Source organism: Heloderma suspectum, chromosome 6 (genome assembly GCF_057233095.1).
Source record: "Heloderma suspectum isolate Gila_16-S chromosome 6, 16-S_ref, whole genome shotgun sequence".
Taxonomy (NCBI): domain Eukaryota; kingdom Metazoa; phylum Chordata; class Lepidosauria; order Squamata; family Helodermatidae; genus Heloderma; species Heloderma suspectum.
In genome coordinates, this window is record NC_139463.1 from 102388545 (window position 1) to 102400468 (window position 11924).

The 11924-nt window shown below is 45.3% G+C and overlaps 1 protein-coding gene across 4 annotated transcripts; it reads left to right on the forward strand.

The window, feature by feature from the left end:
- The first annotated feature begins 208 nt into the window (after window positions 1–208).
- GDPD3 (glycerophosphodiester phosphodiesterase domain containing 3) lies at window positions 209–11186 on the forward strand. 4 transcript variants are annotated; one of them, XM_084805758.1, is made up of 11 exons: window positions 209–271; window positions 536–765; window positions 1068–1110; window positions 1225–1360; window positions 1720–1765; window positions 1903–2021; window positions 4678–4767; window positions 5425–5558; window positions 8826–8885; window positions 9248–9299; window positions 10874–11186. In XM_084805758.1, exons 2-11 carry the CDS (start codon window positions 624–626, stop codon window positions 11006–11008), a joined length of 957 nt encoding a protein of 318 aa, XP_084661884.1. In that variant the 5' UTR covers window positions 209–271; window positions 536–623; the 3' UTR covers window positions 11009–11186. The 4 variants fall into 4 exon arrangements, with proteins under 4 accessions (XP_084661884.1, XP_084661885.1, XP_084661887.1 ...); XM_084805759.1 differs by having other exon boundaries at window positions 589–765; XM_084805761.1 differs by lacking the exon at window positions 8826–8885 and having other exon boundaries at window positions 10874–11178.
- Window positions 11187–11924: the final 738 nt, after the last annotated feature.

Below are 11924 nucleotides of genomic sequence, written 5' to 3' on the forward strand. Positions count from 1 at the left end.
CCAACCCCACTCTCCACTAAAAGGGAATGAGGTCAAGTGGTTCAAATCAGGAAGGACCAAGAGCACCCACTCATCGCTTGATGCTGCCAAGAAAATTGCTCTTTGTGCCCTAGGTGTGGCAAGATTGTAAAGTGTGTGGTTGGCAGGAGGAGGAGGAGGAGGGGAGGAGCAGGAGTATGACTTTGGTGTGTCTGTGACATATATAGTTATTCATGCGAATGAACAGGTGCAAGGTGAAGACTGGGGAGGTCCTGGCAAGCAAAGGGGAGGTGTAAGTATCTCCTCTGCTTGCTTCCACACCCCCTTTTCTTCCTCAAAAATCACATGAACCTGCTTATCCAGCCACTCCCAGCCAGGATGGCCCAGCTCGCCATACTCATCGCACGTTGCAGATGACCAAGAGTTCAGGGATCTCAAACTACCTGATTTCACCCATCAATCGCACTCCCATCCCAGGGAACCTGAAGAAGATTTTCCTAACCCTGCTTCCCCCACTCCCTCTGCTCCTAATCTATGAGCATCATTTGCTTTCCAGAGAACACAGGTGTCTTAGCTCCTGACTACTATTTCCTGCTTTAACCCACCAAGCCCAGGAGTCCTAGCTAGCTGCCTCCACCACCACCATGGGCTACCACTTACTCCTCTTTGGGCTGCCTGCCCTTGGAATTTATGCCCTGACATCTCACTGCCTGCGAAAGAAGCCACACCTGCTCCACAAACCACGCAAGTTTCCCATCCGATGCCGACATGTTTCCCATCGGGGCGGTGAGTTTCTGCTGGGCCATTCAGGAGTTCCACTGGAGGGGCATTTACTGAGCCTGGGCGGGAGCAGTGGTGTCTGCAAGTCGGGGTGAAAGGGTGAAGCCCAGAAGAGGAATTCCTGCCCCCCTTTACCTTTTGACAGGCAGGCTCTTCACATTTCTTTCTGCTCCAGTTCTCTAGACTTGTATTGCCACATTCCTAAAGTCAGAGCACAGGCATTTGGTGTCCCTGGGAGGGGAGGTCTGTCAAGTCAAACTTTGGGAATTTCAGTGCCTGCCTTCTCAACATCCCTGTTTCCTTCCCAGGCTGCGGAGAACGGATTGAGAACACTATGGAAGCCTTTAGCCAGTGAGTAATGCCACCTCCACCCTACCCCAGCTTTCCCCATCCTGCTTTGCACTGATGCTACTGCCGATGCTGCCATCTGGCCTGTCATGCTGACCTTTCCCTCCACTTTCCCAGTGCACTGAGCCAGGGCACAAATCTGCTGGAAATTGACTGCCACATGACAAAAGATGGAGTTGTGGTTGTGTCCCATGACAATAATCTGGAACGCCAGACAGGACACAACATCAAGATCAGTGAGACAGACTTTGCGGTGAGGACTCTGGGGTTCTAGTTCCCAACTTGCCCTGTCTCTCTATATTATTACATTTATATCCCACTTCTTTGCTGTGATAGAACCCAAGGCAATGTAGGTGGGGTTCCCAGGCTGTCTCCCATTCAGGCGCTGACCAGGCCCAAAGTTACTTAGCTTCAGCAAGGTGGCTGCGTCATGTGCCTAGATGCTATACCCTGGGGCCGTGTCTCTAGCACCAAGAGCCCTCATCCCCTCCAAAGAACCCAGGAATCCTTGCTCCAAACATACACACCCATTCTAACCCAGTCAGTCCTACATTTCTCTAGATAACCAGGGTTTCCTGGCTCCTTAGTCCTTACCCTAATTGTGTCCCATAGGATCTACCACCCTATAAGGATTCTCTGGAGGTGACCTTTTCTCCAGGTGAGTAGGACTAAGAGTTACTTTGGGGCGAAGGGCACTGTGGTGGAAAGCATAGCTGTGAGGATTTGGTGAGGTTACGCACTGGCAAAGAATGCTTCAAGCTCTCTTTATCGACCCCTACCTGCCTTTCCCAACAGGCTGCTTTTCTCATGGCAAAGACCACCGGATTCCAAGCTTGGAGGAGGTCTTCCAGAAATTCCAGGGAGTACCTATCAACATTGAAATTAAAGAGGATAATGATGAACTCATACAAAAGGTAGGGGCCACAGCTAGTCAAACTTCTTTCCCTTCCATTATCTCCATCTCATTAATGTACTAGACCCAGATTTTTGTCAATCTCCACTTTCAGATGTTCAGTCCCATCCCCTTTCCTAGTTAGTCAGGAACAGAAACTCCCTATCCCACCTTGCAGTGGATTCAGTTCACCCATCGCTGCCTGGTGTTGCTGGAGGCGCTCCTTAAGATAGGGTGGGCCAGAACTATATAGGGTTTTAAAGGTCAAAACCAACACCTTGAATTTGGCCTGGAAAACAACTGGTAACCAGTGCAACTCCTTCAGCCCTGGAGTGATGTGATCACGCTGGTGGCTGCCTTTAATCAGGCGAGCTGCCGCATTCTGTACCAGCTGCAGCTTCTGAACCGTCTTCAAGGGTAACCCCACATAAAGCACATTACAGTAGTCTAAACGAGAGGAGACCAGGGCATGTATTACCGATGGGAGCAGATGGTTGGGAAAGTAGGGGCACAGCTGCCGTATCAGATGGAGTTGGTACAGCGCTGTCCAGCTCACACCTGAGACACCCAGCTGACACCTGAGCCTCCATGGACAGCTGGGAGTCTAAAATGACCTCAGGCTGTGGACCTGGTCTTTCAAGGGTAGCTGTGCCCCATTCAACACCAGGTCAACATCCCCCAACCTCCTCTTGTCTCCCACCAAAAGTACCTTGTTCTTATCAGGGTTCAGCTTCAGCTTATTCCTCCCCATCCAGCCACTCACCGTCTCCAGACATTTGGACAGGGATTCCACATCCAACCCTGGTGAAGATTTGAACGAGAGGTAGAGCTGCGTGTCATCCGCGTATTGATGACACCGTACCCAAAACCTCCTGATGATAGCCCCCAGCAACTTCACATAGATGTTAAATAGCATTGGGGAGAGGATGGAACCCTGTGGCATCCCACAAGTGAGCAACCATGGGTCCAAAACCTCCTCTCCCAGTGCTACCCCCTGGTACCTGCCGGAGAGGAAGGACCGGAACCACCATAATACGGTGTCTCCAATGCCCAACCCCTCCAGGCGGTCCAGGAGGATACTGTGATCAATGGTATCAAAAGCTGCTGAGAGGTCAAGGAGAATAAGGAAGGCGCATTCACCCCTATCCAGAGCCCTCCTCATATCATCCACCAAGGTGACCAAGGCCGTTTCTGTCCCAGGCCCAGGCCTGAAGCCTGACTGAAATGGATCTAGATAATCGGCTTCTTCCAAGTGTGCCTTCAACTGCATCACCACTACCCGCTCAATCACCTTGCCCAAAAATGGCAGATTTGAGACTGGGCGAAAGTTGTTCAGAACTTGGGGATACAAGGAGGGCTTCTTTAAGAGTGATCTTATCACTGCCTCCTTGAGGGCTGATAACATTACTCCCTCCTCAAGGGAGGCATTCACCACCGCCCTGATCCCCTCAACCAAGTTCTCTCTGCAGCCCATAATGAGCCAAGATGGGCAAGGATCAAGTAAGCAGGTGGTCGGCCTTACAGATGAAAGCACCTTGTCCACTTCATCAGAAGGAAGAAGCTGGAACTTATCCCACAAAACCGGTTTGCCACAGACTACCTCTTGCTCACTAACTGTATCCACAGTGCACGGAATCACACTCCTAATCTGATCAATTTTATCTGCAAAGTGCCTTGCCAAGGCCTCACAGGAGACCTTAGAATGCTCCAGCGGTTCTGCAGAACTGGACCAACCAGGCTCCGGACCACTTGGAACAGCCTCCTGGAACAGCACTCTGTGGACGCAATAGAGGCAGCATAATATTCCTTTTTTGCTGCCTTCACTGCCACGTGATAGGCTGAAGATACAGCTCTAGCCCATGTCTGATTGTCTTTGGAGCGAGAATTCCACCACCAGCACTCTAGCCATCTCACCTCCTGTTTCAGAGCTTAATTTCTTCTCAGTGCATCCAGGACTCTGGGGTTCTGTGAGAAGGGAGCTAGCAACCATGGGAGGGAAGTAAGTGAAACACAGCTTACAGATTCTCAGGACATATTCAAAATGGCCAATTTTCTCCCAAGCATACGGATCTTTGTAAAAAAACAAGGGCAGCTGTGTTAGCCCTAAGAAAAATTCCAAAATCCATATAGTGTAATATCTCAGATATCACAACAAATATGTGCAAAAATATGTTCCAGATCTCCAGATCTCTTCATCAGGCATGATGTCACAAAAAGCAAGGTGGGATGTGGGAGGGTAAAGAAGGAAAAAGAATGCAGTCAGGATCCCTGCATAATCAAAATCTTAAGATATGGAGAAGGAGTGGCTGAAGACACTGAAATTGGGCTCTGCCCAATGTGATGTGATGGTTTCAGTGCCCCTCGGACCACTGTGAAGGAGCATGTAGCAGACAATTGTAGTTCCTCCATTTTGAAAATATAAAATCTTTTCAATCATTGTCTAGTGGAAATTAAGTTGAACATCTGAAGGGCTCCACTGTGAGTAATAGTCTACTTTGGTGCCCAAAACTAACTTGCACCAAATGAGCAGTAACCATGAAGACCATCTGTTCAATCCCTTCAGACAACATGCTTCTGCTCAGTTTCCAGCACTTAGGCAGCTATGAACACTCAACAATCCTTCTGAGAAAAGCAGTTGTCTGAATCCACCCTACCCTGCCTTCTGTCTTTCCACACAGGTAGCCAATCTCGTCCGACACTACAATCGCTCCCACATCAGCATCTGGGCCTCTTTTGAAGGGGAAGTATTGAAGAAATGCTGTGCAGCTGTATGTATCAATTATCATTCATCTCCTTCAGAGGCACTACTAAACATAGCAATGTATTTTAATGGCCCAAGCTTCTCATTGTAGAACAGTATGTAGGCTTTTCAGACTACACAGGACTCTTCATATAGCCCCCCCACCCCTCCACAAAAAGATGCATACCCTAACAAATTAATTAGGTATGTCCAAGAGGCAGCTTCCTGCTATCTCGTTTGGCTTCTTAAACCTTCTCGGTCTAAGCTGCACACTTAACAGTTTCAAAGTTATTAAAGCTGTCATGGTCCTCAGTCTAGGAATCCTGGGAATCGTACACTTATGAAAGGGTGAGGGAGCCCCTACAGAGAACTGCCACAGCCCTACAAATCCTAGGTTTCTTTTTGGGAAGGTATAACAATAAAGATGGTTTAAATGGGTAGTGGCAATGTAAGGTGCTCACTGATCTATCCCAAGAATAAAAAGCAGGGACCAGTTTCCTGGATCACTGTTATACTTGTGGTGGGAAGTTAGACATACAGACTGCCCAGAAACCAATGAGCTGCAGGGATCAGTGGGATGACCAGGACCAGCTCCCAATTCCTTCCCAGCTATTCATTCTAGAAATTACATAATCCTCATACCATGTGATAGAAAATTGTTTTCTCCTCTTTACCCATCCCCTAGAACACAGAGATGCCCTATATCTTCTCTCTGAAGCGTGGGATCATGGTTCTCCTTCTCTACTACGTGGGGCTCCTGCCTTTCATGCCACTGAAGGAAACCTTCCTTGAGTTTGTGCTGCCCTCCATCATGAACAGGTGACAGTGGCTGGGGGCGGAGAAATATATGGGTTCTGAGGTACAGGATCAGTAACTTGAAGCCAAACAGCCAAAACTGCCATGTGGAGGGTGTGGTGTCGGTGTCAAGACCTACTGGCAGCCTACTTTGAGAAATGAGGGGGGCTGGTCCACCCCCCCTCCAACCCCAAAGTGGTCCTCCTGTTAAACTAGCTGCTGACCAGTGTCCTAGAGCTGTAGGCTGAGGAGCGCGGAAAGGAGTGAGAGCTCCTGAAGGATTAGCCTTTCAATGGTTATTTGCCATGACAAGTGGAACCTGCAACAAAATGCTGCTGACTGGAGTCTTCCACCTGTTCACTGTGCCAGCCATGCCCTCCTCCAGGATGCTCTATTTCATTCCCCCCCACCACCTAGTTTTTGTTCACACCCCCACCCCAACAGTCAGTCAGCATTCTGTGGCCACTAAGCACACTCAGTCTTCACTGGGCTGTTTTAGGGTTCCCGCTTCCTTAAGGGGTTTTTTTCCCACCCATTTTTTGGTTACTTCTGCTATGTTTGTTAAAATGAAACAATTATTATGCAATCAGGACCTTAATCTTGCACTAAGGATTCAGGTGGTAAGATGCTACGTGTTCTCAATATTATTTTACGGAGTGGAGGTTTGGATACTTAAGAAGGACAATCTGAGGAAAATCAAATCCTTCGAAATGTGGATATACCGACACATGCTAAAAGTACCATGGACTGACTGAGTAACAAATGAGAACATACTATGCAGAGTAAGCAAACAAACAGAATTGGTAAAGACCATCAAAAGAAAGTTACAATACCTTGGTCATATTATCCGAGGCAAAAAATACGCCATACTCTAACTCATTATACAAAGGAAAATGGAAGGAAAAAGATCAATAGGAAGAAGATAAACATCATGGTTAAAGAATCTGAGGGAATGGTTCAGCTGTACTTCTGTACAACTATTCAGAGCAGCAGTGTCAAAATTGAAAATAGCTGTAAGGATAGTTAACCTCCGTTAAGAGATGGCTCCTGAAGCAGCAGCAGCAGCAAAGCTTGAGGCTCCACCAAGCCTGCCAATGCCTTCCTCTTGCATGTAGGTGGTGCTGTTTTAGCTACAAAAGTATCAGCACACACCCCTGAACAACAGGAACAAAGGGAATGATAGTGAAATAGGATCTCCAGGTTCAAAGGCAGCATAACTCCAATCACTGGGGAGGAACAACGCGGAGAGCTGTTGGCTTCATGCCCTGCTTGTAGGCTTTCCAGAGGCATCTGGCTGTTCACCATGGCTAGCAAGGAGGAGGACTTAGATGGACTTTTTTGGTCTGATCCAGTAGGGTTCTTTTTATGCAATCTAATGAGTAGAGCTGCACTATCCATTGGAGAGCCAGAACACTGGTTCACATGTGTGCACTTTTGCCTCTATAACTGGGACTAGAAGTAGAGCGAAAGGAAAGAATTACTACTGTGGGAAGAAACAAGATAAAAGAAAGTTTCAGACTGACTGTGCGAGGGAAGTAGGGCCCTAGTGAGTTAGTGCAGGGGACAGAGCACTGAGGATCAAGATTCTACTACTTAGAGGCATTGTGCCAGCAGCATGTTAGGTGCAGTACAGGAAGTGCAAGTGACATGGTCCCTGACAGAAAGTTCACAATCTAGGATAAGGGTGCAGAACATCAAACTCAGGGGCCAAATCCAACCTTCTATGGGTCCCAATATGGTTCTTTGAGGGTTCCCCAGGAGGCTACGCCCCCTTTCACCCAACCACCTATCATTTTTGTGGTTTCCTGGATGTTGTGCAGTTTTTCCCCATTCTATAAGGTGGAAATGCCTCTTCTAAAGTTTAGTTACTGGCAGTAAGAGCTTTCAGCTAAAATACGCTGGTATTTTTAGTGATTTTGGCCCTGCCCCTTTTGCCTTTGACCCCACCTACTGCTGGAAAGCAAATCCAGAGAGCTTCTCCAAAATGGAATTTGGCCCTTGGACTTTCTGCACACCTGATCTAGGGCCTCTAAGCTCCTTGAGGGCTGCATCGCTTCAGTCTGAAGCTGAACTCACATGAGAGAATACTCCATCCCCCTCCCCAATTCTCTGAAAAACAAACACTAGAATGAATATCTCTTCCTTACTTTGAAAGACCTGATTCAGAATCTATTTGCCCCTGCCAAACAAAATATTTCTCTGTGTTGGAGATCCACCAAAGTACCATCTATTTCACACTACCTAAGAGGCCCTGGGAACTTGCAGTTATGTTCAAATTCAATGAGCAACTTTTGGTGGTCGGAGGTATTAAAAAGAAAACTGCTTCTTAGAAACCTAGCCACCACTTGTCTCCTCTGCAGAAAAACATTAAAGTACTATACACAAACAAGAAATATATAAAGACATCTAATTGTTATAAAGTAATTTTATTCCTCTGTTTTATGGCCAAATTAATAATGTTATGTATAGTGGGGGTGCAGGAAGGGATAAGCTGAAATTTACAGGAAGAGGCATGGTTGTCTTGATTTTCCTCTTCTTCCCATATGCTGTAAATTACTTGGACTTTTGCATATGCTAGAAAATGCCTCAATAAAACTAAAAGAAATTAAAAAGCAGGGAAAATATTTTGTGATGGGTATGGGTTGTAGCCTAGCTAACTTTCTATGTGGAGAATATTATTTTGATTGGAAGAGCCTTCATGTGGAAATTTCTTTTCTTTTTCTTTACTTCTTTTCCTCTTTTCTTTTTTCATTTTCATTTTCCTTTTTTTTCTTTTTCTTTTTGTTATTGTTGTGTCCTCATAAGAATATTGTATTGCTGGGAAAGTGTAGTTTTGATCAGGTTGTTGGTATTCTTGGTATTGTTTATTTCATTTATAAAGATAAAATAAATAAAAATATATTTTAAAAAAAGGAAGAGCCTTCATGTGAGACCCCTGCTTGCAGCCTGAAGTGATATAGCCTCCCCTCCCCACCCCACCCCGCCCCCACCCCGCCCACAGGTTTACCACCACAATGAGAGCTAAGCTTAAGTTAGCTAGACAGGACAGGTCTTTGCTCATACCACTACAGTGCCTCTCCTCCCATGTCATATTTAATGTTTTCCAAAAGTTTAGCTTTAAGGAAGGAGGTATGACAAGCAAAATTAATGAAACATTTTGTGCAGTGAGGAAAAAGGATGTGTGACTCTCGGGCTCTTTGAAAAGATAGTGGGATCCAGTAGGAGGAATGGCAGGAAGTGAGGAGTTCTCAGTAGTCTGCTGACCTTTCCACCTTTTTATTTTAATCATAGGACCTATTTTCCAGTGAAAAAGGGATTTTGGGGAGCAATGCTGGCAAAATTTGCCCACAAGTGAGTGATGACAAGCAATACTTTCCCTACTTAGTTCTTACAAAGTATCCCTGCCCACCAACAAATATGAAGGCACATTTCATCACCTTCTCCTTCTCTCTCCTCTGTCTCCAAAGAACCACCTGCGCCAGGGGCCCTTAATAACATCTACAAGCCTTGCCCACTGCTTCACTCCATTTATTGCCAAACTATGTGTGTGTGTGTCCCCCACTGACACAGTAGTTAAAACATCACAACCTGCTCACCCACCCTGCTCCCTTCACCCAGTTCACTTTTTTCCTGTAATCCATAACAGAAGACGTAAAGCCATGATTGTGCCTTTTGTATCCTCTCCATCCCCCCCCCACTCCCCCCAAAACCAGGATGACGATGAGGAAAAAACTTTTCAAGCATCTGGAAGACAGAGGAATTCAGGTAAGTTGGCAGAAGCTAGGAAATCAGGATTTGCGGGACATTTTAGTCTCCACTTTGGGGAAATTGCCAAAGCCTGAGTCTGAGCTGGAAGTGCTGCAAAAATGTTCCTGTTAGCCTAGTCTCTGGTAGCTGGCTGGGATGAGGTTTGTGCTGGGAAGGTTTTAGCTGGCCTTAGAAGTAGGGAGACAAGGAAGAGGGATGTTTAAACTATTACCAATTACGTTTCTATGCCAGTTCCTTCTCCCAAGGAACACAGAGGCCTTTATTAACAATTTAATATTCTTAAGTATACACTAAAAAGAGCTGTACAATACAGTTCACATTCATAAGTGCAACAACCCTGGAAAGTAGGTTGGACAAATCACTCAAGCTTTAGGCTTTCCCCCATACAAGCAAGCTTCATGTCTTTCCTTCTTTTAGGGTTTAGGTATCTGCATGTAAATTGTTGCCTTCAAGCTGGAGCCAGATTTAAATCTGATTTTTGATGGAAAAAAGTAGAATAAACCCCCTTTCTCCAATCTTATGGTGTATTACACTAATGAATTGATTGTGATATGTTTATTCATGGGCAAGAGACCACACAACTTGGAAATGGCAGGGCAAGCAATACAGACAGGCACCAGCTGGGATGCAAACCACTCCTTCTGCCAGCTGTGTCAAAGGCACTTTGCCTGTCTGTCACATTGGACCAGCTGGTATTGTAGCTGCATTACAAGTTGTTCTTTTTTTAAAATCACAAACCACATCTTAAAAAAAAAAACACCAAGGGACAACCTAAAAACACTGAAATGCAACAGTCTAGCAACAGCATTGCATCAATACTCCATACTAAGTGAATGGAGAGAAATTTTGGAGGAAAGGGCTGGTGCAGAAATTTGGCCCATGGAAGTTTGTTGCAGTACAGCTGAGCTGTTAGTCCTAAAGGTATCACAAGGCTTTTTGTATGTGTTTTTGTTGCAATGGACTAACACAGCTCCCCTCCTCAGCAATATAGCCTATTTTAAATATTCAGTGTTTTACTTACATTATTGCAACTATCTTTACAACCCTGTCAAGTAGTTCATCCCTTCATTGTAGAGGTGGAGCTGAAACATTGAGATAGTGGTTAGCATAAGGCAACATACAGCCAAATCCTGGGCATGCTTACTTGCCAGCACCACCAAGTTCAATGGTGCCTACACTTGAGTAGCCATGCGAAGGGCTACAGCTTAACAGGTTCACAGCTGAGATTAACTCTGAACCAAGGACTTCCTGGCTCTCAGATACTTGTGGCACTAGCACAACCATCTTGAGCATGCCTATCAATAAAGCAATCATTATGACGTTTCCTCATCAGGAAGTGCTTTCTTCCCACCACCCCCTGACAGCAACAACACCTTGCTGACTGCAAAGCAATAATTGACTTTTCCTCCACCAACGAGTACATCCTACACTGTTGACTGCTGGGAAAATGTTGAGTTAATGGCAGCATAAATAAGTGACCGACTAGAAAGACATAAAGGAAATCTAGTTTTCAAATAACAGTGAGGAGTCCACTCCACACTCAGATTCGTCATCTGTTTTTCCCCAAATAGGTTCTCCTTTGGGTCTTGAATGATGATAAGGATTTTGAGGAAGCCTTTAGCTATGGGGTCACTGGAGTCATGACTGATTATCCCACCCGCCTGCGAAAGTATCTAGACATTCATCCACCCCTTTTCAACAAATGATCCAGAATGTTGGGGGGATGAGAAGAGAGCTCCTTACAATAGATTGCTGACTGAGAAAGGTGGGGAGAAGTGTGGCATCAGAAAGAAAGGGAAGAAATCTTGAGCTAAGTTTTGTATGGGGAAAAGATGGTGTAAAACTATGGAACAAATAAATTTTATTGTTAGTGGGTACTGTTTTTATTGATTGACATATGTTGAGTAACATATAACCAGAGGCTTTAGGATACAGCTGGACACAGTTATGCTATAAAGCACAAAACTGGGATATAATCCTGCTTGAAGAACTCTGAAAATCTTCGCTTATATTTATGTTTCTACTAGCCATTACAGGTTACAACAAAAAGACAAGGAGGGAGGCAGTTCTCACCAATGGTTCAGTAAAAAAAGAAGAGAAAAAAGCATATAACAGAGGCTTTCAGTAGTCAAGGGAGTGGTACATCTTCATTTTGCATTTCCCTCTATCTGGGGTATACAGTTCTCCTTAAGGTACCACCGCACCAACATTTTACAACTCTCCCAAACCTCTTTTCCAGTCCATGACAAAACAACAAATTGGAACAAATCCCCAAATCTCAAGGGAAAGAGGCCTTTGAAAGCTGGTAGGCAAACAAAATAATAAACCACACAAAGAAATGAAATGACACTTGAAGGGGTTTGCAAAAAAGATGGAAGTCAATTAACTACATAACATGGGACTGCTTTAATACAGCAGCCAAACTTCTCTTCCAATAAGGTATGTGGGGTGGGGAGGAAGTTTTAATTGAGACCAATTAAATGAATTAATTTCCACCTTTTTGTCTTTGATGTGAGAGACATGGCAGGACTGTGTACTTTAAGAAAAAAGTATATGGCCTGGTGTAGTTCAACAAGCTTAAGCTGTTGCTTTCTAGAACCTGTTTTCCTTTTCCCCCTCTGC

What these genes read in the sequence shown, in the direction of transcription:
- GDPD3 (XM_084805758.1), top strand. Translation starts at nt 624, where the DNA reads ATGGGCTACCACTTACTCCTCTTTGGGCTGCCTGCCCTTGGAATTTAT. An exon ending in ACATGTTTCCCATCGGGGCG is followed by an intron (nt 766 to 1,067) that starts GTGAGTTTCTGC and finishes TTTCCTTCCCAG; the next exon opens with GCTGCGGAGAACGGATTGAG. An exon ending in TCAGTGAGACAGACTTTGCG is followed by an intron (nt 1,361 to 1,719) that starts GTGAGGACTCTG and finishes TGTGTCCCATAG; the next exon opens with GATCTACCACCCTATAAGGA.